We start from the raw sequence: 27184 nt of genomic DNA, 5'->3' as shown, positions 1-27184 counted from the left end.
CTTTTCATCATGTTTTCCGCAAAACCTTCAACCGGCCTGTCCATAAACACCAATTCCGCCAATTCACTTTTGTAAGTGCGCCTGTGTCCCAGAGCTCTATTTGGAGCTCCAGCTCTAAGATCTAAGCTACAAATTCATGGATCGCGCGATTCAATTAGGCTAACGACTATTTCCCTCGCGTAGTGGCGGATCTAATGCTCAAACTACCTCGTCTACAGCTACACCAGGGACAACGAGCACGTCGGGGGGTTTGTTTGGAAATTTGGGAGGCGCCAATGCGCAGTCAAAGCCAGCGGGCGGCCTTTTTGGAAACCTTGGGGGCGGGAACACGCAACAATCTTCAACTACTGGGTCAAGTCTGTTCTCCGGCTTAGGTGGACAACAGCAGAATCCTACTAATACTACTGCTGCTGGCGGCGGCCTGTTTGGAGGCTCTACACCGGCCAGCTCGCAACCTGCAACTGGTGGGCTCTTTTCGGGGACTGCAGGCGCGGGCACTACCACGGCCCAGGTTGGAGGTACTGGTGGAGGGTTGTTTGGGTCCACGACACAGGCTCAGTCAAAACCGCTATTTGGCGGTCTGGGGGCTTCTACAACAACTGGGGGTGGCCTCTTGTGAGTAATCTGCGTTGAGTCTTCTTTCCTTTCATCGACTAATCAGCGAGAAATTCAAGTGGTGGCGGCAACCAGACCAACACACAACAACAGCAACAAGCACAGAAGCCCACGCTATCTCTCTTTGGGAATCAAAATGCCGCGCCCCAGCTGTCGACACAACAAACAGCCACAAGCGGAACAGTGGTTCCCGGGGTCAAGGTAGATCTCAGTAACCTCTTGCCGACGACAAAGTACGAGAGTTGCGCCGACGAAATCAGATCGGAGTTGGAGAAATTCGACAACTACGTCCTCCTTCAAATCAAGCTGTGTAACGAGGTCTCCAACATGCTTCCTACAATCGCGGGCCAGGCCGAGACGATTCCAAATGATGTGGATTTCGTTCAAGGCAAACTGGAAACCATTGAGCATGCGCTGGAGAACGACGCTCGCGATATTGATCAACTACGCAGCCTAGTGTCTCGCGATGCGGCCGAGGCACAAGTGGCGTTCCGTGCTATCGATACATTAAAATTACCCCTGCAATATCAATCTGCGGGAGGCGCAGGGTGGTGGTCAGCCCAGGATCAAAAGGGGTCCGATCGCCAGGCGTTGCGATCCACGCGCAAGAATACTCTCGCTCTTCCGGACGACGTCGAGACCGACCCCTCGTCTGCCACTTCCATCAATGGCGTGCCAGTAAACCTTGTCGACTATTTCTCTCAGCGCTCTGACGAGATGGGTACGGTTCTCGAACGATATACCGGCAATTTGAAGGAGATTGAAGACCACCTTCATGGGATTGAGCTTTCACTGAGCCGCCAGATTCAAGAATTCGTGGCTTCACGAAGTCGAGATGGAGCGGCCGCTGGAACCCAGGAATCGAAGCTCAACGATCTTGCAGCGGTGCTTGGAGAGGTGGAGAATGGTATACTTGGCGTTGCGAGTAGGCTCGGTGCGGTCACGGAACAGGTGCAGGAAGTGGTATTGGGTCCGCCGTCGGGAGATGGTAGGCTCAATTAATGGTAAACCTCGAGCGGCATGCATAATATGGTGAGACGCGTATTAATGTAGCGTCAAGCATCTTAGGTCATTTCAGGACCATTTTTGCGTCGTACAACTCGATCGCCTAGGTCTTTATCGCTACTTAGAGGAGTCTTGTATTTCAGCATGAGTATTAGGGCCAGGCGTTGCAAATGAGTGATGACAGGATTGTTCTCTTTTCGATCAGACGTTGATATTTACAATATGCTTGTTTGCTTGGTCAACAACATCTCCTTCTTCTATGGGGCTTTTTACGACTCAGCCCAAGGCGTACAAAGTAGAGAGAGATCATCATCGAAATCAGAACTTCCGCTGTGCCGAGAATCAAAACAAAAATAACGAGGCCAGCCAGCCAATCCTCGGTGGGGGCCATGATAATAAGCCACCCATGGATGATCCACATTGCCTCTCTCACAATTCACAAACGCAAGAGAATGGCGGAGTTGCGTGATCGCACGCCAGAGATGCAGCTTACAGCCACTCCCGGACGCTGGCTCCAACTTTGTTTCAACTGCATACTTGTTATACCTTCTGAGAGTCTTGTCTGTAGTGTACTTGCCTACTCATTTGTATTCTTTACGGGCCGTGGATTTTTATGATTTCAGATATATTCCCTACAGATACAAGAATAATAACTGCTGGATCACTGGTAGAAGCTTGGGGCGGTGGCAGGTTGCCTAGTGATCACCGAATGAGTCAGATCTGACTGCTTCTTCGCGCCATCAAGCCTCAATTGAATAATGTGACGTGATGTCTGATCATGATGGCGATGCAACTTGATCAAATCCACTTGCTGGCTTACAGTCTTGTTTTCTGAGAGTTGCAGCCCAGTGTTTTCTGGATATTCTATTTCTGGGTAACATAGTTGGGTGATTGGCCCCAGAGATTGCGCCATTTCCGCCAAACCCGACTCATGGATGATGCGTAATACTGGCACGCAATCCTTCGGGGTACCTCCCAGGTGCTGGTATATGTAAATACAGCTGAAAGACGGCAATATTCAGGCTCTTGGTCCATCAAGTCTTTGTTTCCCTTCTTAACCTTCTTCTCCAGTGGCTAATATATCATACATCGGCCGCCTTCTAGCCCTAATTGATACGACATAACACAAACGCAAGGTAAACTTGAAAGGACACCATGGCACCGTCGCTGGAGGAACCAGCGGCTGCTCCTTTCCTTGGTCACTTTACTGTCCCCAAGAAAGAGACTGCAGAGCACAACAAATTCTCGTACGAGCCAGGGCGCACAACAGTCAAGAGACACGACGATTACCCTTACGAAGATCTTCTGCCCTCATTTCCAGATATTCAATGGGAAGCTATAGGGGATGTCCCATACGAAGATAAAGGGCTTCGCGGAGACCCAAAATTCCGTCACTTGCTCCAGGATGCAACTGACGTCTTCGACTACACACCGAGAATCGGAACGGAGATACATGGGGTCAATCTCGCCAGACTCAATGATGCCCAAAGAGATGACCTTGCCCGCCTGATCGCCGTCCGTGGCGTGGTATTTTTCCGCAATCAGAAGGATTTTGATATTGAAGCTCAACGGGAGTTGGGGAAATATTTTGGGACTTTGCATAGAGTGAGTCTTGAGTATCCCGGATCGTTGTGAGCGTGACTGGTCTCTAACCGAGGTTTAGCATGCCACTACTGCTGTACCAAGGAAGAAGGGGTTCGAAGACGTGCATGTTGTTTATACTGGGGACAACGCCTCCGACCAACGAGCACTGTTTTCCCCAAGCTTCCTATGGCATTCCGACGTAACATACGAGGTTCAACCACCATCATACACATCATTGAAGCTCTTGACGGGTCCTCCTCGAGGAGGCGGTGGTGACACACTCTGGTCGTCTCAATACGCGGCATACGACGCGCTCTCATCGCATATGCAGAACTACCTGAAGGGCCTGACTGCTCTCCATACAGCCAACATGCAGGCATCAGACTCGCGAGCTCTCGGTCGAACTGTTCGTCGAGAGCCGATCACTACAGAGCACCCTTTGATTCGCACAAATCCAGTCACTGGCTGGAACAGTCTCTTCTTCAATCCTGGCTTCGTAACCAAGATAGTGGGAATCCCCAAAACAGAGAGTGACGCCATCATAAGATACCTCACTGAGGTTGTTGCCACCACGCAAGAGGCGCACGCTCGTTTCCAATGGGGTGAGAACGATGTGGCTCTGTGGGACAATCGAACAACAGTGAGTGACGCGCAGATATTCTCCATGATCCCTTCTGACATTCTTGATAGAATCATTCCGCTTCTTACGGCTTTGCACCCCACCGCCGTCATGCTGTCCGAGTCGCCTGCCACGCTGAACGCCCCTACTTCGACCCCGAAGGCAAATCCCAGGAGGAGGAATATAATGCTTACTATAGCCTACCGCCCGTGAACAAGGATGGCTCGCGTCAATCCAACTACAACGATTGACCTCGGGGGCTGGACCCTTCTCCTTATCCTTGGTGACTCTGAGTCGAGAGAACTTATTGCACATACACTTCTCGATGAGGGTGAACAAACATAATGAACGCTTTATGATAGATACGAAATATTAGTTGCTTCTGAAATATGTCTCTGAAGATAGTGATCAAATGGATGCTGCTTCTTCTCATGTAGGAAACGATTTATGATATTACCATGATACTACAGCATTGAATAATATACACCAGTATATATTCTAATTAGGAGCTAGCGGACCTTCATTGGTGTTCAGCTCTTATCACTGAGAAATTGGTTACACCAGTGCTGAGCTAAAGAATCACAACGCCTATCCCCAGTAGAAGACCTAATCTCGTCATCCACAATCCGCTCCACTGAATCATTCTCGATGTCAGCCAAACACGAACCATCTCTGCTCGAATATGCCAGATTCCACGGAATCGCTCGTGACTATACCGGAATCGCTCGTGACTATACCGGAATCGATCCCAGCCAGCAGCTTGATCACTCCCTCAAACTTCCACCAGATGACCCGTCCGTGCCCGAAGACAAGCTGAAATCGCTCGATAAATACCTCCTCACCACACAAGAATCTGTCGAGAAAGCCATCCGCGAAGAGAAGCTCAACGTGAGAAAAGAGGATATCCGCCTTCTATCAGCAGTCCTTCGTGAAGTGAGAACCCATGAATTTGAATTCAACCTGGAAGATCATTTGGCGGTCTTTCACCGTCTCAACAAGCTCAAGCTGGAACCTCCCATCTTCAGTCTAGATTACGAGACGCGCTCGACACTTCCTCAAAAGCCGGTACTCGAAGATCCCGAGGAATTGGACCTGCCTCCTCTCGAGGAGGGTCCCGACTATCAGTTTGAGTCTTTGGTGAAGAAGGCAGATGAGATTAATGAAGAGATTAGGAATGAGAAGCTCAACTGCAACAAGCAGTCTTTCATGCTCATACAAGATGCAATGAAGCTTGGAAATGCGTCTTCGAATCAGCTAGATGATATAGTAGCAAATACCATCCGACCAGTGAGTACCTCGAGGAGCGTTGAGCAGCAGCACACTAATTTGATTCTCATCTCTTACAGATAATCTCTTTCCATTCGGAATCTCCTGCTCTTGCACCTTTGGACGTGGATGATTTGTCCTTCAAAAGTCCCTCTCCTGAGCCGGAGCTTCAGATGCTACCCAGCCCTGTCTCGACTGAGATCCTAGATACATCGAAGCCACAAAATCATCCGTCAAAGGATACTGATGCAAGCCACAACTCTGAGGTCTTCGATTGCGTACGGCAGACTTCAATGGGAGGTGCCGATGGCATGTTTCAAAGAGATCACCACATATCAGCAGCTGAAGGACAGCAATCCTGGGAAAATGCAGCGACATTAGGCCTCGATGAGCCCTGCGAATTTACCACGCTAGCAGGTGAAAGGGCGAGAGGCGACGGAAATTCAAAAGATATACAACTCCAGACGGACTTAGATATACCGAAGCTTGCCAACCACCATAATCCCTCCCAGGATGAAGAACCAGCTTCACATTCCGCCCAACTAGCAGAACCTGAGGTGTCGGAAGAAGAACCTGAATGGCTGGCGACTGAAGCTCCAGTCGAAGAGGATACAGCGGTACTTGTACCGTCTCGACCTCCATCAATTTCCCCATCGGCAACCTGTTATTCTTCGCATAGAAATGACACAGCATATGAAGCATCCCTTCAGTGTTCTAATGTTGACTTAGAAGAGTTAGACGCTCATAGTTCAGCTCGCGAGTTCCATGCCTCCAGCACTCAGGGACTGGCCAACAAAAGATCACTCGGCAGCATAACTGTCGAAGCAGGCATTGTATCAACGGATCAGAATGTTCCAACACCACCAGTTTCTGGTTCCCAGCTTATCACAGAACTAGAGCCATCCCCCAGTAGGCTCCAGCGGAGTAATAAACGAGCTTTTATGGTCGGCGATAGTGGCTTGACTGCACCAGATCAGACTCGGCTTCTGACCAATACTTCTCCCATGGTGACCAATCAACATTTACAGCAAAGGAAAAGGAAACGCCAGCTTACCAACCAGAGTTTCGTCAAAGCCTCTCAGTCTGAGCAGCAGGGGAAGCAGAAGCAGCCGGCGGTACCGTCATTTACAACTCTGGGTTCCTTGGCCGCCTTCATGGAGACAAGAGGTCGGAACGAGAAACGGCATACGGTGACGCAAAGCCCATACTTCCCAGGGAAACTGTCTACCGACGACGTTGCCAAGCGATTAAGTGAGGCAGTGAGCACCGAGAGGCCCCGAAGTTGCTCAAAAGAGCCGTACAAAAGCCACAATGCCCCAGATATAATACCGACAGCCACACAACTTCCTCGCTTCCATCAACGGACGGGAGAACTGCCAATCCTGTTCTTATCAACCGCCCTTCTGAAGAGTCATCTTCGGCTCGTACGCTGCCTTGAAGGAATGGCAGGCCAGCCAGCAATCGTATATAGAGACTATAACCACAATAATCCGGGTAGTGAGCATCAGGGCAAGCATACAACCGCTCGCATGAACAGCAACCCCACTCTTCAAATCGAAGCAGATATCATAATTTCGCCGAGTACTGGTATAATACTGACAACATCGCAGGCGACAACGCAGCTATATCTGCCCGGTCATAAGTCCACTCATGCTGAGACGAACATCGAATGCATCAACTCACCACTCCGAGAACGCATCTTCCTTCTCGCCCCTCGCTACGAACGAATCTACCTGTTCATATGCCACAGTGCACCTTCTTCCAAGAAGTTGCAAGTCAAACAATCAGGCCCAACAGCGGACAAGCGAGTGTTAGCGTCCATCGCCTCGTTGACTGCTTTTTGCAACTCAATGTCCGCCTATGCAACAATCAGCCCATTGCTTTTACCTTCCTGCCCAGAAACCTTGGCGGGATGGGTCCTTTCGCTTGCGAACAAACACATTGCTCGACTTCCTGAGAATCCCACGCGGATTCCGTCCGGCACAAGCTTCACACCGATCAACTCGCCCCGGAAAGACCGATTGAGCCCGGAAATGATGATGAGAACAACCGTCTGGGAGCTCTTCCTCCGCCAGGCTGGATTGAACCCATATGCTGCGCAAGCGATTTTGGCATTCCTCAGACGAGAAGACGAAGAAGAGAGGGCTTATATACGCTACACGTCCCGTACGGCCGCCAGTCCCAGCTCTGGGGAGGACAGGGGTCGGCAAGGTCTGGCTAGGTTTATCGAGATGGCGCCAGATCGAAGAAGAGCAGTTTTCGGTGAGCTCATAGGTGACAGGATGATGGGGCGAATCAACCATATTCTCGACAAAGACTGGCAGTGTGACTGGGCTCTTAACTTTGACGCTGATGTGGAACTATGAAATCACCTCTGTAGCTAAGCTGGTCCTAAGAATAAGCCGGTATTGCTGAGGCGGAGAACAATTCCAACCTTTGTGGATAAAAACTAGAGTCAACGTACTGGACACCGGCTTGAGAGGAGATTTATCATATCTGATATTACTCGTTTTCATCACTCCTGAATCGGCGTGATTCATGACGATTGCTAAATTTAGAAGTACATCCATAGTAGTATGCTGGAGAAGACAAGGTCGTTTCACGCTTTATAACAACAAATGTGCGGACAAAATCAGTCCAAAAAGAGACAGCGTTGGCTGTGTCATTTTTTAGACCTTGACGGTGAGGGATTTGGAATTACAATTTTTTCGAGGTGTTGTGGGAGCTCATGATTTTTGCACGGTATATAATACACAGCCTCCGACTTGGGCGTTCTCAGCTCGAGATCGAGAGGGGGAGAAAGACATAATGAAAGGGGACTCGTTCCTTTATTCGTTGATCTTGGCGAGGATCCTATCGCAGAGGTCAGTACAATTTCATCAAGGAGCGGACATCGCTATGCTGCAAGGGAACGTACTCAGAATCCCGGAAGAGGGTGTACTCCTCTTCGCCGACCTTGATGGGGTTACCACCGAACTGTATCGCAAGGTCTGTCAGCCTCTTCATCGAAAGAGAAATCCAATGTCTGTTGTGCATCGGATCCAGGCGGAGATAAAGCATCCAGAACAACCCAATACGTACCTGAGGGATGAGAACCTTGTCACCAGCGGAAACGCTCATGGGGATTCTCTGGCCGTTGCGGTCAACGGCGCCGGGACCGACGGCAAGGACCTTGGCCTCGTTCTGCTCCTTGACGCTGCTCTCGGGGAGGAAGATACCGGAGGCAGTCTTGGGCTCGGGCTTGATGCGCTGGACGAGGACACGGTCCAGGAGGGGAGCGAGGCTCTTGATGTTGCGGAGGACAGACTGATCGACGGAAGAGAACAAAGTTAGCGACATGTACCAATGAGCCAGACAAACAAGACCACGACATAGTTGATAGCAGCAATAGTCACGACGAGGGTACTCCAGGTCCCGGGACAGGTAAAAACACGTACCATTTTGTATGAAGATGTGAGGAGAATAGTGCGAGACTCGTTGATTCAGTTTAATTGAGCAGGGATGAAGAAATGTATCAAGGGCAAGGCGTGGAGAGTACGAAAGAAAAGAAGATGTTCGGCCAGCTCGTCTGGGGGAAGAAGATCTGGACTCGCCGGGCCGCGAGAAATTTCCAGAATGCCAAGACCGGAGAGCTTCCATCAACACTGCCGAGGGTATCAAGTCGAATGCTTTTGCTTTTTCATCTTTTGCATGATATACGATGAAATGGACTTATTTGCTGTGTTTTGAGAAAGTGGGTTGATTCATCTGGCCTGTGTTTGCAATGTTGACTTTACAATGGAGGCCCAATGCCAGTCTGCAGCTCAGTCGCCTGCGACAGCTCCTTTTCCCCGAATTTCTAGCTGCGGATAGCTTAAGCTCATGGTCTTAAAGATCATGCTCAGTGGTATGGTTAACACTGACTGTATACAAATGAACGCCACCAGATCCGACCCATTATTCCGAGTGCTACTGACCCAGAAAATCGAACATTACAACACGGTAATAGAAGACATGGATCCTTAGCTCTACCATCTTCTTCCTCGTCCTCGGCCGCCAAACCCACCCCTCTGATCGTAACCTCCAAATCCCATATGAGGCTGGCCACCACCTTGTCCTCCAAATCCTGATCCTTGCGACTGGCCGCCGAACCCAGGCTGGCCTTGCTGCTGCCCGGCGCCAGCACCACCTTGGCCTCCCATCATCGCCTGTGCATGCTGCATGAAAGACATGGGATCCATAGATGACGGATCCATGCCTTGCGACATCATACTTGCCAGCATGCCCTGCATCATATCGGGGGGCATGTCTGGCATTCCTGGCATACCGGGCATAGCTGGCGGCGCGGTGCCAGGAGGCGCAGCAGGGCCCGGAGCTCCTGGCATTGGTGGAAGACCCATGGTCAAGAAATTCTGCATATCATCCAATTGCTTCTTCTGGTCTCCAACTTCTTTCCGTAGCTCTTGTTGTTTTAGAACGTAGCTTGCCCAGGTGAATTCATCAAATCCGTAGTTGAAATAGTCGGAGATATCTGAACCAGGTCGTCTCCATGGTTTATCGTCCTCGGTTGGAAAGTCCGTGTCCATATCTGTCAACAGGATCGGCTTACCTGTGGCGGGGTGGACAGGGTTCGCATTGACATCGATCGTCGACGCGTGCACAGGCGGGTATGCGGAGCCAGGCTTCTGAGGCACGGCTGGTCTTGCGCTGGCAGGCGCCGGAGTGGCAGCTTCGATTTTAGGCGTTACTGTAGGTGTGACGGATTTTGACACAATCGGTATGTCCGCTGATGAAGGTCTTTGGGGCTCTGCTCGTAGGTTGGCATGACGAGGATGTGGTCTGTCTCGACGTTAGATCAAATGCTATTCATCTGAGTTAGTGGAGGAATCGACAGCTTACACTTCCGAAGGCGGCGCTTCTGGAGGAGCTTCTGTGATGATATTGAAGTCATCCTGCAGGAGATTAGTCGATGTGAGAGATTGAACCGCGTGTTGTGAGCAAACCTCATCCTCTTCCACCTCTATCTCCTCCTCCTGCTCCTCCCCTTCATTCGATTCTTGAGACTTCTCGTTCGATTGGTTTTGAGGCGCATCCTGAGCTTGGTTTACGGGTACTGCATCGGCAGGATCGTAGAAATCGTCATCGTCATCTTCCATCATCATGTCGAACCGAAATAGAGAAATCTGTGATTGAGAGAAGTGTTGAATGACGAAATCTCGGCCAGTTTACCTCTCTACTGCGGAGATCGAACGGCACGCCGGGTTTGGCATGTTTGCTCTTCAGCTACCAGATCCGTTCTGTATGACAGCCACTACTCAGTCATTGATACTTGCAAGATGCATTCTGATAATGACAATTCGATCATATATGTCTTCCACGACATTAGGTCCTTACGTGTTTGACTGAATTCGATCCACCATATGCGACCTTGATGAACCGTGGTCACGTGTCCCTGTGCCTCCGTCTCTACAACATCAGGATAGATGACTTCTTGAATCTTTGAAAACGACACTAAGTGACACAGTCTTCAATAATACATACATCATGCCTCCTTCCGAACAACAGAGCCATAGCTCCACACCGCGCTCATTTACGAGCCAGACTACCTCCGCAGAAGATCTTCTCAAGTCGCAGACCGTCGGTCTAGTCCATCTTTCCGACTTTCGCAAGCGTCGCGCAGAGGTTCTAGAACAAAAGGAACGAGAGGCACACGACAAGTCACTGGGAAGATTTACATCCGGTACCTCAAGAAGTGCTACCCCTTCAACAGGCGATGTTACTGACGGGTGAGTTAAGGCGCAAGCTTCTTCCTTTCGCTTCCCTGACTGATTGCAATTACCTAGTAACTCGACTCCCCGTAGCGAGGGCCCTCCGAAGAAAAAGAAAAAGAAGCAACTCATGAAAAGCAAACTTTCTTTTGGTGACGACGAAGAGAATGATACCGGTGACGAACCTGTGCCCACTCCTCGCGAAACGAGCGTCCCCCGATCTGCGTCGAGGACTCCTGCGGACGATAGCTCTGCGCAGTCGTCACGGCGCATCACGCCCAACCCCAATGCACCACCTCCTCCGAAAGCGATAACGAAGGCTGCACTAAAGGCAGAAGCAGAGGCGCGTGATGCCCTTCGCAGAGAATTTCTGGCTATGCAGGAGGCGGTGAAAAATACCGAGATCCTCATTCCGTTCATTTTTTACGATGGCACCAATATACCGGCCGGAGCAGTCAAGGTTAGGAAAGGAGACCCGGTATGGTTGTTTATTGACCGTTGTCGCAAAGTCGGTGCCGAGTTAGGCGTCGCAGGTGCTAGCGGAGCAGCAAAGGGAAGGAAAGACAATCGCCGCGAATGGGCCAGAATTAGTGTCGATGACCTTATGCTGGTCAGAGGACAAATAATCATTCCACATGTAAGTGGAACCTGCTTTTGCTCATTGACATGTGCTGATTGACTCTCTAGCACTACGAATTTTACTATTTTATAGCCAATCGAGTGCCCAGCTTCTCAAGTGCTGGTGGGCTATTGTTCGACTACTCCAACGAGCCTCCTCCAGCAGCTTCTAGTGATAATCCACTGTCACGGCCTGATAATGACCAACTAGAAGGTGCCGATAAAGATGCGATGTTGACGAAAGTGGTCGATAGACGGTGGTATGAACGAAACAAGCACATCTTTCCAGCGAGCTTGTGGCGGGAGTACGAGCCGGGGCCCGAGTTTGAAGAGAAAATGCGCTCGACAAGGCGAGATGCTGAAGGAAACACGTTTTTCTTCTGATCTGGCCACTTTTTGGCTATATAGGAATAAGAGCCGTTGTGACCTGAGGGAGCTACGAAACAGTGAGAGGAAAACATATGTATATTCTTTAGATACCCGAACAACCAATCTGGTTTATTCTATCACTGAAGCACATTCTTCTAAGTGAATGTATTGCTGCAAGTATCTTGTCGTCGACAATCTGCGGCACTCTGCAGATGGTACAAGTATTCTGTACAACTTTTGACAAACTTCCTGAACTCTTGCATCCATCAACTACAAGCTTCGACTCTTCGACTATTCTTCTTGTGGTTATTGAAACAACGGACACTTCAATCATGGACTTCTACCTTCGATGCAATGCTCTAAAATGTCGTTCCCAATTGAAGGAGCAAGCAGTCGTCACCACCTGTTCGTAAGTCATCCGTTCTACTGCCCTTTCTTCAGACGTTTTGATCAGTGGCGACGATGGAGACTGACCTGCTCAGGCATATATTTTGTCTTCCCTGCGCAGATACTCTCGGTCTCTCGCGTCCCACCCACGGCGAGCGTCGCTGTCCAGCTTGCCAAACCGTGCTCGTGAATCCGGACGACGCCGCATCGACCGTCCTCAATCCCTCTGAAGACTATAAAACTAGCGTACTGAGTGGACTAGATCCGAACACAATTATGGAATGCGCTAGTCGAGCATTAGTATTCTGGGCTTATCAGACCACGCAGGAGATGTGCGTATTGCTGAGCTTTCCCTATCGATTTCCGCGTCAATTTCCTGACAGGAGACAGATTCTACCAGGAGTATCTTGGAAAGTCGCTTACGGAGAAATACTCAACGCTGAATACACATATGGACAGGGTGATTCATAATGCAAATACGGAGATATCAGCTCTTCAGGCCAAATTGAACGGTTCGTCATTATCAGCAGATCCTCGAGGGGGGACATGAGCTTTTGACTCGAAATATAGACATGCAAACAACAGAAGAGCAGCTTCGCAAAAAGAACCAGGAGCTTGTCGATCTCTACCGAGAAAAGTGCAAGAAGTTCGCTCAGATCACCAACCTGTACAACCTACTCAAGTCTCGTGCTATGAGGTCGCAAATGAAGACCGCTGCGTCGGACACTGTCTCACAAACTTTGAATTTGCTCGGTAACTCGGGAAACGAGCCCTCAGTATCAGGCTTGAGCAGACCGATGGGTGTGTCGCGGCCGCCAGAAACTCCGGCATCTCGTCAGGGCAATCCGCACCCTGTCAGCCTGGAAGGGGTGGAACAGCTACACCGGCATCAGCGGAGCGGAACTGGGAGCTCAAAAGGCGCAAAGCAAAAGGTTGATGCCGCTGCGATGCCACCGCCCACAGTGCCAGTGAACTTGAGAAACCGTATGCCCCTCTCCATCTATTTCCGGTGAGCAAGATATTCTGATAGGTTCAAAGGAAGTCTCCCCAATGCAACTCCACAACAACGAACTCGTCTCCCAGGCCCTGTACGTCCGTCGACTGGAATGTCAAGCTTACCGCAGGACAACGTCATGTTCGAGCGATTTCATGACACCAATATGCCAGGTCGGTACTTGAACAGTGGCAGTGGCTCGCTTAATCGAGATAGTCTGGGTTTCCAGAGGCCTGGTACTGGTACGGCAAATGGAGGGGGAAACAGCACTTCTGTTTTGAGGTCTTCTCTATTTCAGAACACCATTATATAACCTTGCCCTGACAATTCAGGTTCGCCCGTCCACATATCAATCTGTGCATTTCTTCCTCAGACGGGTATGTCGCTCCTTTCGACGCGATGGTTGATCATATATATAGCAAGACAGATGTATAAATTTGTCAGGCGTGATGCTGCCCTTTAGCAGATAGATATTGACTAAGGGTGAAAGAAATTCCAGTATTCATCATACAACAATTTTGCACAGTTTACACCGTGAGTCATGGTTCAGAGTGAACTCAAGAATATTAGACCTTGTTGTATATGCTCACGCCAAGAATGGTACCTCTATTCTTTCAGTAGGGTTATATGTATCCTAGCTTTCCAGATAGAACCCTAATTTCAGTGCATGTTTCAGACAGGCTACCAGGCATCAAGACAATCGACGCCTCACAAGGGTTGAGCATTTAGCTTATGATCTCAGCCTGAGCAACTGGATTGCTCTGTTAATGTTAGCTAAATCTTTCCCCTAGCGAACTACGCTAGCATGTTCATGGGTTCATCTTCCTTTCGCCCGATGAACTTGGCTAGGGGTATTTCCCGCTCTGCAATCACCACCATTTCGACCCAACAGTACCTTGAGAACCATGTAGGTTCATCCTGGAATTCATGATGGCTTCATATACGCAGTTCAGTAGATCAAAACAATCCTTATACATGAAGCCCTGAGCATCATTCCTACGACAATGGTCCATGCCAATTTCCATAGTAAACAAGCTTACAAGTCTATATGCTCTGTGAACATCCACACCATGGATATACCAGAGCCAAACAACTACAACACCTCCAATTGCAAAACAGTAAATCGTAAGATCTCGTTCTACTTGGATCCCATCTCATCACGCTAGATCTTCACTGCAAAGGCCCGTCCCGTAGCCACTCCGACGCAGCGACACAGCGACCCAGACGTCACGTCACTGACTCCTCCACCTCGGGCGTGCGGAAGCGGGAAGCTGAGCTCGTCCAGATGGAAAAGGATTTCCCAATTCCCACACGGCCCTGTCCACAGCCCCCCGATCTAAATGCAGGGCAGGGGGAGCTCCTGTGGAGAATGGCTCTAATTTAGTTTTCAGATCTCTTTAGTGTCTTGTTTAAGCTTATCTTGTCCCCTTGTCTTGTGTTCGAACTTGTAAGGTGTAACAGTTGGTACTGTTACTGTTTGTATGTATGGTGATGATATCACGTGATGATTTCATATCCAGTCCATACTTCTGCGGGTGACGAGAGCCGTTTACTTACCACTACTTATCTTCCATTCTAAGTTGGATTACAGGAATCTAATTTACAGCAGATGTATCATTGAGATCGTTATCATTGGATTAAATCGACTCTCACTGCAGAGACCCATGCCTCGCAATCAACCAAGAATATAGTCTAAGAGAAACAGCTGACTCCAGCACAAATGGATATCCCCTTCTCTTCTTCAACCTGTCAGTGCAGTGTCATCTGTCATACTGCTTGTATGTCCAGTCCTCGCTAGATAAGTAAGGAAAAAAAAAGTTCCGTATCATGCCATGCGTTCAGAACAGAAAAAGGAAAACGAAAAAGTGTAAAAAAGAGTCCGGAGAAATTAATGATTAAAGCAAAGAAAATTTCTTTCCCATTTTTTAAGCAGAACCGAACTCCTTGATATCGGTCTTCTTGCCCAGCAGAGCAAGAGGGACGATACCACTGACGTGCATATCAGGACCGTACACGTGCATTTTAAGACCCAGCTCCTCACCAACGGCCTTGATGTTCTTGAGACCCTCCTGGTAGTTGGGACCAGCACGACGAACCCAGATTTGGACGTTATGCTCGTTGAGAACAGGAGCGACCTCGCGGATCGCACGGATGACACCCTTGAACGTCGAGGCGACGTTGGTGAAGTTGGCAATACCACCACCGATAAAGAGAACCTTTCCGTCAGGGTGCATGGGTGCGCGCAGCATCAAGTCCAGAACGGTCTTGGCGTAGTTGTAGGTCTGAGTCTCGGTGGGMGCMSCGGMATACTCACCGTAGTTGGCGAGCTCGCTGACGAAACCAGCGGAGGCAATGGCATCAGCGTACACGACGGAGGCACCACCACCAGCGACCAGAGTCCAGATACGGCCATTGGCATTGAGCACAGTCAGCTTGAGAGAAGCACCGGTCTTGGCATCCATGTCGGAGATGAACTTCTCCTCCTTGCTCAGCTCACGACCGAAGGGGGCGGGGAACTCCATTGGCGGGCCAGCATCAACGTTGACCTTGCCGTCAGCCTGGGGAACGGTGGCCAGGCCAAGGTTCACAGGGCTGCGGGCAATAGCCCACTTGGTACCGCACTCAAACTCAGCAGTCTGGTCAAGCTTAGCGGCAAGGTCAAGGAAGTGCACCTCCGCGGAGGTACCCTGAGCGTTGGGAATGACAACGAGAGGGTTGATCTCAAGGTAGGTGAACTGGCAGTCAACATAGACGGCGTAGAGGCGGGAGATGAAGTCAACCAGGACATTGTGAACACCCTTGGGCACCTTGCTCAAGAGAGCAGCAGCAATCTCCTCGTTGGAGGGGTAGTTTTTCAGGTTCACGGGGATAAGAAGCTTCTCGGCCTTGGCATCAACATCACCGACGTCCACACCACCCTCGTGGGTGAAGAGAATCCAGTCACCCTACAAAGGTTCATTAGTCTTCGAGAACGTCAGAAATTTGAGGATCGGCAGAGTCGCTTACCTCTCGCACGGAGTTGATGTTGATGTAGTACTCAGTCTCCTGAGGGTGGGGAACGAAAGGCTCAACCAGGAACTGGCGAAGAACACCGGTGACAGTCTCAACCTTGATCTCCTTGCCAGCACGAGCCTCAATCCACTCTCTGGCCTCGGGCCAAGTCTTGTTCAGAGCGAGCAAACCGCTCTTACCCCGTCTCTTGATCAATTGATCTGGCTTAGCGACGAACTTGGCGCCGGGAGTCAGCAGCCAAGGGTAGACAACCTCCGTCTGGTCCAAGACATCCTTCACAGCGGCGTTTTCGGGGAAGTAGATGGAGGCAAGTCTGGGGGGAGGGTTGTGGGTGGCGGAAGGAGGGAGAGGAGTCGGCTTGATGACAGGAGCCCGGGTGAGGTGGTAGTTGAGGATGGCCTTGCCATCAGCTTCGAGAATCGACTTGGCGGACATGATGAATAGAAATGGAGGATTAGATAGGAGGACAAAAAGAGAAGGTCCTGACGATTGAGGTGAGGTTGTATGTAGAGAAGGGGAAGAAGCCCGGATCAAGAGAAGGATAAAACAGAGAGATGGAGAAGAGGAGGGAGAGGATGATACTTCGGTTGCTGAGGTCGGCAAGCAATTCACCCTGCAGGAAGTGATTTATTGAAGTGGGAGAGAAGGAGGGAGAAGATGAAGGTGGATGGATTGAAGAAGAGAGGAGGAGAAAGAGGAGGGGATTCAGTGACCGCGGACGACTGACTTGGAGTCCTCCAAATAAAATAATTGAACAATTCAAGTAAATGCCCGAAAGGACTTTGGGAGGGGGAAAACACAGGCAATATTTTTTTGGGGGGGAGCTGATTCAAAATTACAGAGAGTCAGGTACGGTATTGAGGCCGAACTCGGAAATGACCAGATTTGGAGGGGGACCAGACTCAGAGATACAGAGTACGATACAGCATAGCAGGCTTAGACGCCCAGAGTTGTTGAGATTAGTGGGGAAGAAGGAGGGTGGGTCCTGCTATCTCTTGCACTAAAAGGGACACTAACAGCCAAAAAGAAGTTCCAGGTGTCATCCGCGGACCGATCAAATTTAGCTCCCACCGTCTCCAGGGGGTTTAGAGCTTCCGTTGGGGATACTCGGTAAGGGTATTTAGAGGCAGGACACACCCTACGCTGTAGCCTCAATACTGAATTCCAGCAAAAGGAGGGATCAGACATCGGACGGCAACTCTCGCGGTCATTCGCGCTTCGTGTCCTTTTTTTGTTGGATTATGGAAACCTACCGAATATTTCAAGTTCGTAGGCTGTCTGTGAATTGCTGCGCGAAACCCGGAGTCAATCCCGAGACCGTCTTGATGTCATCAATTGCCTATCAGATCGTTGATAGGATCCATTCATACATGGAGTACACATATAGTACACGTATCAATGATCTATTTACCATGTAGACTTAACAGAAAGGCACATATAAACAACCCCTCTCAAACCTACAATCAAGGAGACTGAATATCACAGGACTACCTAGCTAGATAGATAGTCCATCATGACAACACTGATCTTTCGGTGAGCAGATCATTAGCGTCCGGCGGTTGGAGTCTTAGGGTGGGCTCTCCTGTTTGCTGGGTCCCAATTAGTACAAGAGGATCCACCGCTTAGCCCCAACCAACTAAGGTACAGACTACGGAATACGGAGTTACTTTGGCTTCCTCTGCAGCGTTCTTTTGCCTGTCCGACATCCAGGTACAGAATCTACCGAGTACTCCGCAGTCCGGCTCCATCTTGTTAGGCATACACGATTCTGCTTGACTTCTGAGATGAGGGATATTCCACGCATGACCATGACATGACTGGAAAGGAGGAGTTTCTAAGACGTTCATTCACCCGAGGAGATCGTAAACGAAGTTCGGTGTTGAGATAGATAGGTAGTTACTTGCAACCAGACTCCATGTACCTCTGGAACTGTACACTGGAGGTGATCTAGGAACTCCGCACTTTACGATGCATGGTATCTTCTGTGTATTCATCACCTCGTATCTTGTTGAGGGTGTCTAGAATTAGTTGCCACTCCAGAATCAGCAGATACAGTTCTTCAAAGTTGATCAATTATTTTTAGGCTCAATAATTGCTAGCAAGCAACGCAATTACATTCCAAGTCCCCAACTGGTCCAGTCTTCGACCCATCAAAAACCACCGAGAGCAGCTTGTCGCGGTATTGTACCGATACGGTATCGACCGGAAAAGTAAGCTCCCCCTCAGCTCCCCGATATCGTTGAACCCCTCGTCAGATAATTCAGTTATTTTATTTTAATCAGTTATTGTTAGTTTTTTAGGACGTTCGGTTCTTTTTTTTTTTGTTGATCCCGTCTTTTTTCCAACTTCAGAATAAACCACCCCCCATAATCCCCTTGGATCCCAATCCTCCCCATCTTCTGGCTCTGCTTCATCATTCTCCTCATCCCCTCTTCCTCACTTGTGCATCTTCTCATCCTTCGTGGCTCTTGTTCCTTCCGTGTTGCATTTGACCGTCGAAGCAACTCATTCCCTCTATATCCTCATCTTGTATCTACCTACTTAATAATACCTTCCGTCCCTTTCAAAGCCAACCTCAAAAAGCTCTGTTGACGGGTCTGTCGCCATTCCAAAGTTCCTTGAACGAGCTTGAAAGCGTCATCTCCGTGCTTTTCTGAGCTCCCTGCCTTGCATCCCGCTGCCTTTTCCTGACCTGGTGCTGATCAATTTTTTGAGAAACAGAGTGCTCAGCCATCATGCCCTCATCTGCTCCTCTTGCCGACACCGCCAATGGCGGTCTCAACGCCAACGACAATATCACTCGCTTCGAGCCTCCCAGCCGAGTGCTCTCTCCTTTCACTCACACTCTCTTCCACAACAAGACGAGATGCTTCGTATAGTAAGTGTTTCCTGGCTGCAGACAAGGTCAATGGCTGGGGCTGATGGTTATCACAGCGGTATGCAGCCCAGAGCCGTGCAAGGCATGCTCGACTTCGACTTCATTTGCAAGCGTAGCACACCTTCGGTTGCTGGTATCATCTACACTTTTGGTGGCCAGTTCGTCAGCAAGATGTATGAAGATCCCCTTCATCTGCCACAGTATTTCCATCAACAGCGGCTGACTCTGGAATCGTAGGTACTGGGGTACCAGCGAGACTCTCCTTCCTGTCTACCAGGACGTCGCCAAGGCCATGTCCAAGCACCCTGACGTTGACACCGTTGTGAATTTTGCCTCCTCTCGTTCCGTCTACAGCTCCACCATGGAGTTGATGCAGTGCCCCCAGATTAAGTCCATCGCCATCATCGCCGAGGGAGTTCCCGAGAGAGTATGTCTCGCTTACATTTACCCGCACAGAGTAAAGAGGCTAACAATGGCACCAGCGTGCTCGCGAGATCATGGTTACTGCCAAGGAGAAGGGTATCACCATTATTGGTCCTGCTACCGTTGGTGGTATCAAGCCTGGTGCTTTCAAGATCGGTAACACCGGTGGTATGATGGACAACATTGTTGCTTCCAAGCTCTACCGCAAGGGTTCCGTCGGCTACGTTTCCAAGTCTGGTGGTATGTCCAACGAATTGAACAACATCATCTCTCAGACCACCGATGGTGTCCATGAGGGTATCGCCATTGGTGGTGACCGCTACCCCGGTACCACTTTTATCGACCACCTCCTGCGTTACCAGGCCGATCCTGATTGCAAGATCCTCCTCTTGCTCGGTGAGGTCGGTGGTGTCGAGGAGTACCGTGTCATTGAAGCAGTGAAGAACGGTACCATTACCAAGCCTCTTGTCGCCTGGGCTATCGGTACCTGCGCCAGCATGTTCAAGACTGAGGTTCAGTTCGGTCACGCTGGTGCCTCGGCTAACTCCCAGCTTGAGACCGCTGTGTACAAGAACAAGGCCATGAGGGAGGCCGGTATCCACGTTCCCGACACATTCGAGGAGCTTCCTCAGCTCCTCAAGCAGGTGTACGAGGATCAGGTCAAGAAGGGCATCATCAAGCCCCAGCCCGAACCTCAAGTTCCCAAGATCCCCATCGACTACTCCTGGGCCCAGGAGTTGGGTCTCATCCGTAAGCCCGCTGCCTTCATTTCCACTATCACCGACGACCGTGGCCAGGAGCTCCTGTACGCCGGAATGCCCATTTCCGACGTCTTCAGAGAGGACATTGGCATTGGTGGTGTCATGTCCCTTCTGTGGTTCCGTCGCCGTCTGCCTCCCTATGCCAGCAAGTTTTTGGAGATGGTTCTCATGCTCACTGCTGACCACGGTCCGGCCGTGTCTGGTGCTATGAACACCATTATCACCACCCGTGCGGGCAAGGATCTGATCAGCGCCCTGGTCTCTGGTCTCCTGACAATCGGATCTCGCTTCGGTGGTGCTCTTGACGGTGCTGCTGAGGAGTTTGCCAAGGCCTTCGACAAGGGCATGAGCCCCCGTGACTTTGTTGACACCATGAGAAAGGAGAACAAGCTGAGTAAGTGACATTTCTGAATAACAAACACCCGTCGAGCGATGCTGACCTTTGCATAGTCCCTGGTATTGGCCACAGAGTCAAGTCCCGGAACAACCCTGACCTGCGTGTCGAGTTGGTCAAGGAGTTCGCCAAGAAGCACTTCCCCAGCACCAAGCTCCTCGACTATGCCATCGCTGTCGAGACCGTCACCACCTCCAAGAAGGACAACCTCATTCTGAACGTTGATGGTTGTGTTGCTGTCTGCTTCGTTGACCTGATGCGCAACTGCGGTGCTTTCTCGCCCGAGGAAGTTGAGGAGTACATGAAGATGGGAGTCCTCAATGGTCTCTTTGTCCTTGGCCGCAGCATTGGTCTTATTGCTCACTACCTCGACCAGAAGAGACTGCGCACTGGTCTTTACAGACACCCTTGGGATGACATCACCTACCTGCTCCCCACTTTGCAGAAGGGTGGTGCCGAGGGTCGTGTTGAGGTTAACTTTTAAACTTTCTATTATCTCTTAATATTTTCTCCTTTTCCTTTTCTTGTCATTGCCGAACAGACCCGTGGCAGCCCACTGGATGATTCTGCGGAATTTGCGGTTTGACTCATAAAATCCGTCACGTCGACGTTGGAGTTATGATGGCCTGTATTTTGCATTTGGTTCTGATTCTTCTCGACTTTCGCTATTTTTCGACATTACATTGTGTATTGCGCATATGTGGCATGACTAGCTGATAGGCTAATGAATTCAACGCAAGAATTGAGACAGAACATACAACTAGACATACAGAACCTTTGATGAACTTGACCGCCCAGATTTCTGGCCAGCGTTGCTTTTCACGTACTACAGTATGCCAGATTATCTTACGCCCTTGTGAAATTACCATTGCTCTTTCCAGGTTGGCAATAATGCCTTCAAACCCCGGGGCTCGTGAAGTCGCAGCCCCAGCCTCTACAGACCGCTCTTTGCTCGACAATTGCATAGAGATGGGTTTCTCCTCTCTGTTATGTGAACAGGGTTACATTGAGAAAATAAATTCGTATAGTTGTAGAATATCTCCTGTAATCGAGACGCTGGGACTGTAAAATAGCAGACAATGTCAATACTCTAGTAAGTCGGAATCTAAACTTCCCCACAGGCAATTGGTCCCAGCTCCTGCTATCAAAAGTTTATCTATATCGCGACTCAGCCGCAAGAATTGAAACACCGAATACAATTTCAGAGTTTCCCAACGTTCGAGCTCAGCATAAGGCTTCCCTTCCGATTACTGTAACGGAAGAAAGTACGCATACTCGAAGAACTGGAGGTCCAAGAAACATCAGTAGAGACAAACCGAGATGGTCCGCGTCAAACATCGTTACCTCCTCCTCGACATCCTCTACCCAGAACCCTCCTGCTGGCCCACCTCCTCTACCAGCAAAACGAAATTGCCATCGCATGACGCTCAGCTCCGGATCCACTCGCCCACCTCCGATGCGCTGACCCCAGCCTCACTCGCGAAGATGGTGAGGGAGGAAGTCGCAGAGATTTTCGGCGACTGGGGTGTTGGTCGGTTGGGTGGTGTTGGGGCCGGTGGTGTTAGTGGTGCGTTTTTCTCAAACTCCTTGTGTTTCCTTGATTTGCGTTCGGGTTTTGACAAGAGTGGATAGTCAAGTATTTGTCGCCTGCCACATCGACGGCTATCATCCGGTGTCCGCGCGCATCCTTCCGTCTCGTCTGGACGGCTCTTACGTATATGTCGCAAGTACCGGATTTTAATCATGGTGGAATGAAGAAGGGCGCTCCTGCGGCTGGGGGGAAGATGCGCTCGTGTGTGTTTCGTGTTGTGAAGGTGTCGGGGACGATGAAGAAGGTGGAGGAGGAGGCGATTCGGCGGGCGCGCAGGGAGATCTCGCGGTTGAAGGGGGCGGATGAGATGGGGGTTTTGGAAGGGTTGGTTGGAGGGTTGGAGGGCGGGGAGGCTGCGACTGGTAGTGGTTTGGCTGCTGCCTCTGTGCGAGATGTGGTGGATGAGGACGATGTGGATATGGAGAGTGATGTTGATGAGGATTGACCGGTTTCCATCGGATCGGCGATGTGTGTTTTCTCGTTGCATCATCAGGAGTTTGTGTTTGAGATTGTTTGTTCATTAGAGATACCCTATAATAAATGTACAGATAGACCATAAAATCATGACTTTCGTATCACTTTTACGCTGCTGTCGGGCATCGAGCCTCTAAACTTGGCCAGGTCGGCATCAAACTCATCGTCCTCTCCCGGCGGCGGCTGTGCGGCCTGTTCCCTGGCTTTCGCCTCGGCCTCGAGCTCACTGCGCTCCTGTGCGTCGTACTCATCCTTCGCGTCGAGCCACCGTTCCTGGACGTCTCGGATATCCATGGTCCCTAGTCCTTCCCGAACAGCCACCTGCCAGATAGTGTCGTTTGCGCCCTCGGCTGGTCCGAATGCATATCCACTTGCCCTATCAATAACTCGCAGCAAATTCATCATGCTCTTCTTGTCTTCCACGGCCAGCGTCTCGAACGCCACGAGCCCGAATTCTTCTACCAGGTCGATGATGGCATTGTTGAGGGCACCAAATTTTGCATGCGATAATCGTGATGACTCAGCCTCTAGGTGTGGAAGGAGATATGAAAGGTCCTGGACTTCCGTGTAGAAATCAAGGTTGAAGGGTAGCGGGGCGTAGTTCGAAAGGTTATCGATCTTAGTAAGGACGTTGATGTGAGGCAGATCCATCTGGAGCATGGCGCGGAGGGAGAGAAGGAGAGCGGATATATACATCGACGGTAATGTGAGGTTGTATGAGTCAATGAGATGTATTACGATTAGCTGTAGTATTCGATGTCAGCAGGAAAGCCTGTGCTAAGATAAAGATGAAACTGACTCTATAGCCCAATTTTTGTATTTTGAAGAAAATATTCCGCAACGACGAATGGTGGGTGAAGATTTCAACCTGGCCCGGACAATCAAACAGAACATAATCCTCTATTCAAAAGAGTATCAACTATCGCGCTCTAGGTCGTATAGCAGTAAACTCAAGGATAGGCAGGGCCTACCTCCGAGGTCTTTTAGCCCCTCCTCCAACCATTCAAAGTTCTCCTCCAGTTCCTCCAGTGCGTACAAGACACCACCATTAGGACCTAGTTGATCCTCACTCATAATCTCCTCGAGAGTGACGAGGTCGCGAACATCCAGCGCACACGGATACGATGTCTGGTCATTTGCGGGGTCCAGATTCACGATAGAGCACTTCCGGCCAATAGCTCCCAGGAACTGATGCATACCGTTGCAGTATGTTGACTTCCCCGCGCCCGGGGGCCCTATGACCAGCTGCGCAAAAGGCATTTTGGGCTTCCAGCGAGAGAGATGTGGCAAGGAAGGCAATTCTGGATGGGTTAAGATGCGGCGATGGGGGGAAGGGGAATATGTCAAGGCGGTATAAACGGGCAGAAAACGACCTACAGCGCAAAGCTTCAATGACGCCGGGCGATCAGCAATCTCGATGTAGTTTGGGACTCAAACGGTCACTTCTCAGAAGGATTTAAGCACAATATGGCATCAAGTAAGCTCATTATGAACCGCTACACATGCTAGTACTGACCGCAATCTAGATCAATTCACCGTCGCAAATCCGCCAACAGACGCCATCTCCGCTTTGAAGTTCTCGCCGGATCCGAATTCAACGCGAATTGTCGTTTCATCATGGGACAAGAACGTCTATCTTTATGACCTGCGAGACGAGAATGGGAATGTCGGCGAAGGAAAGCTTTTACAAAAGTTTGAACATCGTGCGCCGGTGCTCGACGCGTGTTTTGGCGAGAATGAGGATGTGATTTACACAGCCGGTTTGGATTGGGATGTCCGAAAGTACGTTTTCCCTCGCCGCTCGGTGCTTTCCTTTGACTGGCTGTCCCTTGTTCCTTTATCTGATATATGGCAGGATTGATGTCACATCATCTACACAGACAGTGCTTAGCAGCCACGACGCTGGGGTCCGGTGTGTCGCCTACAGCAAGGAGCATAACATTGTCATATCTGCGTCGTGGGACTCGACATTACATGTGCACCGTGTGAATACTGAAGCCGACTCGATCCCCGCAATCATTCCTCTCCCTTCAAAGCCTTTCTCCATGTCTCTCACCGCCACGAAACTTGTTGTTGCTATGGCCTCGCGCTCCCTCCACATTTACGACCTGAAAGCATTGGCGCTTCTCACAGACCAGTCAGACGCCACACCTCCGAACAAGGTTGAGATCGAGCCGTGGCAGCGACGAGAGAGCAGTCTCAAATTCATGACCCGCGCTGTCGCGTGCATGCCCGATGATGCCGGCTACGCATCCTCGAGCATTGAGGGACGAGTCGCAGTCGAGTGGTTCGATCCGTCTGCTGAGTCGCAAGCACGGAAATATGCTTTCAAGTGTCATCGACAGACGGCCGATGATGTTGACGTCGTATATCCCGTGAACACACTTGCGTTCCATCCCATACATGGAACATTCGCGTCTGGCGGTGGTGATGGCGTCGTTGCACTTTGGGACGGTATTGCGAAGAGGAGGATCAGGCAGTATCAGAAATACCCGTCAAGTATTGCTGCTGTCGATTTCAGCGGCAATGGAAAGTACTTGGCGATTGCCGTTAGCCCTGGTTTCGAAGACGGAAAAGACGATGTCGCAGAGGGAACAGTCCGAATCTATGTGCGCGAATTGGGTGAGACTGAAGCAAAAGGAAAGGGTGCGAAATAAATTTATACTGATAATTAGAATGCCTTTACTTTATGACTAGCGTGTGGAATTAAATCTGGGTAATAATTACAGTAAAACAAAGCTGTCCATTCTTGATCTTCAGCCTCGGTGAAATTTGACGGCAAGAAGTCATGCACGAAGTTTTATGGTATCATATATGTCTAAGTCGCCTTTTTTGTTGTAATCCACGGTGCGTGAGTATATCCGGATGACCATGCGGGAAGAAGGCTACGAAATGGCCTTCCTGACCGATACTGAGCCGTCGGGCATGCCAAAGTAAACAGCGATGGGCTTCTGGCCCCCAATACCTCCAAGGGCTTGAGCCTGAGGTCCAGTCACGCCGGAGAAGATGCCAACCTCCAGCACGCCTGCAATCATCTTAATCGCCTGCGCCAGGGTATCGACCTCCCAAATTCCACCCTTTCCGCTCCCATCTTTGCCAGCGGCAACGTCAGCCTTGGTGAGCAATGGTGGGAAAGGTGCGTCAATGAGGTAGAAGTCCTGATCCGTCTTCAGGGGTCCCTTGGAGGTGCCGCTGAGCCGAATGGCGGGCTGAATGCTGCCAAGCTCTCGGAGCTTGGTTAGGACACGGGGGGCCGCAATAGGTGCCACCTCAATGGGGATGTATTTCCAATTGGAGAGGAGACGAGACTGGAGTTTGCGCGAGTCTGGACGGGAGTGTTAGTGATGTTTTGTCATTCATTCCGGTTTCCGGCGCAGGACGGCGTGAGTCATCGCTAACCTGCCACGCAGATGAACTCCTTGGCCTGGAGAGCCACAATTTTCTCCTGGAAAAGACAGGCGCCGCCGCCCTTTATTAAGTTGAGCTCATCGTCGACCTCGTCCGCGCCGTCAAAGGCGACATCAAGTACGGTTCCTTCGGGTAGCGAATCAAACTCGACTGCTGTCAAGCCGGCGGAAAGGATGAGCTGTTTGGACTGGAAGCCGGTGGGAACGTATCTTGTCATAGAGGTATCGATGCCAGATTCTTTGATAGCCTCGACAACATACACAATAGTAGATCCGCTGCCGATACCGACAAATTTAGCATCTCTGGGGTAGTGGTTGGCGACGGCGGCCTTGCCAGCGGCGCGCTTTGCGGCCTCGATTGCGCTAGCCATTGTGGTCTGAAAACGAGTCGGGGGGCGATGAATGGGGGAAAAGGTAGGATAGAGAAGATAGGGACGAGATGAGGGGATAAACGAGGAGAAAAGGATGAAGGGCCGTGTCCTGTAGAGCATAGACAAATTAGATTGAGAGCTGACAGCTCATGCATCCCGAGAGGAAGGTTTTCTAGGGCCCGCAGCTGGAGCCAAAATGGCCCGCTACAATCGCCAGAACAACCCCAGTGTGGGGGAGTCCAGTTGAGAACCAAAGAACTTTTCCGTCGAGCCACACGGCCACAACGAATGAACTTACAGAGAAGAGCGCACTCGAGGAAGAATCGCCGACATGACATGGCAATTGAAATTGTTCGACAGGAGATAAGATATTCCAATTGAGCGAACCACAGAATAGATACTGCACCAACAATCTTTTTGACGGCGGGGTTATGGCGTCATACCATACCTTAGCCTTCGCTGCGCTATATTCCGTAGTTGCCTCAGGTTTCTCAGGCCAGCACATCACACGGGCCGATCTGGCTCCAGGTCATGTGACCACATCACAGCTATGCGGCCTATGCCTCACAATCATCAACACAAGCAGATGCATTGCTATAACCTTCAGTGGATAGGGCTCGTCGATTTTGCCCTTATATCGCTGTCACTCTTCCTTCTTGAATTTGGAGC

The 27184-nt window shown here is 50.3% G+C and overlaps 12 protein-coding genes across 12 annotated transcripts; 8 read left to right on the top strand and 4 right to left on the bottom strand.

Moving 5' to 3' along the window:
- Window positions 1-9: 9 nt before the first annotated feature.
- On the top strand, window positions 10-1617 carry Aspvir_009790 (nucleoporin FG repeat-containing protein; the record flags this gene model as incomplete). The annotated part of the gene is made up of 3 exons (XM_043272928.1): window positions 10-71; window positions 184-615; window positions 675-1617. The coding sequence occupies 3 exons, from the start codon at window positions 10-12 to the stop codon at window positions 1615-1617; spliced, it is 1437 nt and encodes a 478-aa protein (XP_043128863.1).
- Window positions 1618-2775: 1158 nt separating this feature from the next.
- Window positions 2776-4074, top strand: Aspvir_009789 (TauD/TfdA dioxygenase family protein; the record flags this gene model as incomplete). Its single annotated transcript, XM_043272927.1, has 3 exons — window positions 2776-3225; window positions 3284-3844; window positions 3895-4074. The coding sequence occupies 3 exons, from the start codon at window positions 2776-2778 to the stop codon at window positions 4072-4074; spliced, it is 1191 nt and encodes a 396-aa protein (XP_043128862.1).
- A 397-nt stretch (window positions 4075-4471) lies between these two features.
- Window positions 4472-7455, top strand: Aspvir_009788 (uncharacterized protein; the record flags this gene model as incomplete). The annotated part of the gene is made up of 2 exons (XM_043272926.1): window positions 4472-5110; window positions 5170-7455. The coding sequence occupies 2 exons, from the start codon at window positions 4472-4474 to the stop codon at window positions 7453-7455; spliced, it is 2925 nt and encodes a 974-aa protein (XP_043128861.1).
- Window positions 7456-7917: 462 nt separating this feature from the next.
- On the bottom strand, window positions 7918-8529 carry Aspvir_009787 (GroES family chaperonin; the record flags this gene model as incomplete). The annotated part of the gene is made up of 4 exons (XM_043272925.1): window positions 7918-7942; window positions 8007-8065; window positions 8171-8395; window positions 8455-8529. The coding sequence occupies 4 exons, from the start codon at window positions 8527-8529 to the stop codon at window positions 7918-7920; spliced, it is 384 nt and encodes a 127-aa protein (XP_043128860.1).
- Window positions 8530-9096: 567 nt separating this feature from the next.
- On the bottom strand, window positions 9097-10230 carry fip1 (cleavage polyadenylation factor subunit FIP1; the record flags this gene model as incomplete). Its single annotated transcript, XM_043272924.1, has 3 exons — window positions 9097-9907; window positions 9968-10020; window positions 10072-10230. 3 exons carry the CDS (start codon window positions 10228-10230, stop codon window positions 9097-9099), a joined length of 1023 nt encoding a protein of 340 aa, XP_043128859.1.
- A 382-nt stretch (window positions 10231-10612) lies between these two features.
- Window positions 10613-11838, top strand: Aspvir_009785 (FAM50/XAP5 family protein; the record flags this gene model as incomplete). Its single annotated transcript, XM_043272923.1, has 3 exons — window positions 10613-10854; window positions 10912-11473; window positions 11524-11838. The coding sequence occupies 3 exons, from the start codon at window positions 10613-10615 to the stop codon at window positions 11836-11838; spliced, it is 1119 nt and encodes a 372-aa protein (XP_043128858.1).
- Window positions 11839-12155: 317 nt separating this feature from the next.
- Aspvir_009784 (uncharacterized protein) lies at window positions 12156-13223 on the top strand (the record flags this gene model as incomplete). Its single annotated transcript, XM_043272922.1, has 4 exons — window positions 12156-12232; window positions 12306-12542; window positions 12601-12722; window positions 12781-13223. 4 exons carry the CDS (start codon window positions 12156-12158, stop codon window positions 13221-13223), a joined length of 879 nt encoding a protein of 292 aa, XP_043128857.1.
- Window positions 13224-18951: 5728 nt separating this feature from the next.
- Window positions 18952-21156, top strand: Aspvir_009783 (putative ATP citrate lyase, subunit 1; the record flags this gene model as incomplete). Its single annotated transcript, XM_043272921.1, has 5 exons — window positions 18952-19094; window positions 19151-19267; window positions 19332-19521; window positions 19577-20672; window positions 20729-21156. 5 exons carry the CDS (start codon window positions 18952-18954, stop codon window positions 21154-21156), a joined length of 1974 nt encoding a protein of 657 aa, XP_043128856.1.
- An 836-nt stretch (window positions 21157-21992) lies between these two features.
- On the top strand, window positions 21993-22708 carry Aspvir_009782 (Rpp14/Pop5 family protein; the record flags this gene model as incomplete). The annotated part of the gene is made up of 2 exons (XM_043272920.1): window positions 21993-22239; window positions 22305-22708. 2 exons carry the CDS (start codon window positions 21993-21995, stop codon window positions 22706-22708), a joined length of 651 nt encoding a protein of 216 aa, XP_043128855.1.
- A 116-nt stretch (window positions 22709-22824) lies between these two features.
- Window positions 22825-23997, bottom strand: Aspvir_009781 (GTPase GPN2; the record flags this gene model as incomplete). Its single annotated transcript, XM_043272919.1, has 3 exons — window positions 22825-23481; window positions 23537-23637; window positions 23709-23997. 3 exons carry the CDS (start codon window positions 23995-23997, stop codon window positions 22825-22827), a joined length of 1047 nt encoding a protein of 348 aa, XP_043128854.1.
- Window positions 23998-24204: 207 nt separating this feature from the next.
- Aspvir_009780 (WD40 repeat domain-containing protein) lies at window positions 24205-25394 on the top strand (the record flags this gene model as incomplete). The annotated part of the gene is made up of 3 exons (XM_043272918.1): window positions 24205-24214; window positions 24264-24519; window positions 24593-25394. 3 exons carry the CDS (start codon window positions 24205-24207, stop codon window positions 25392-25394), a joined length of 1068 nt encoding a protein of 355 aa, XP_043128853.1.
- Window positions 25395-25622: 228 nt separating this feature from the next.
- Window positions 25623-26515, bottom strand: Aspvir_009779 (ribose-5-phosphate isomerase RKI1; the record flags this gene model as incomplete). The annotated part of the gene is made up of 2 exons (XM_043272917.1): window positions 25623-26062; window positions 26137-26515. The coding sequence occupies 2 exons, from the start codon at window positions 26513-26515 to the stop codon at window positions 25623-25625; spliced, it is 819 nt and encodes a 272-aa protein (XP_043128852.1).
- Window positions 26516-27184: the final 669 nt, after the last annotated feature.

Source organism: Aspergillus viridinutans (genome assembly GCF_018404265.1).
Source record: "Aspergillus viridinutans IFM 47045 DNA, scaffold_9, whole genome shotgun sequence".
NCBI lineage: Eukaryota > Fungi > Ascomycota > Eurotiomycetes > Eurotiales > Aspergillaceae > Aspergillus > Aspergillus viridinutans.
Note: the sequence above shows the minus strand (reverse complement) of the source record. Positions and strands in the feature narration are given on the sequence as shown.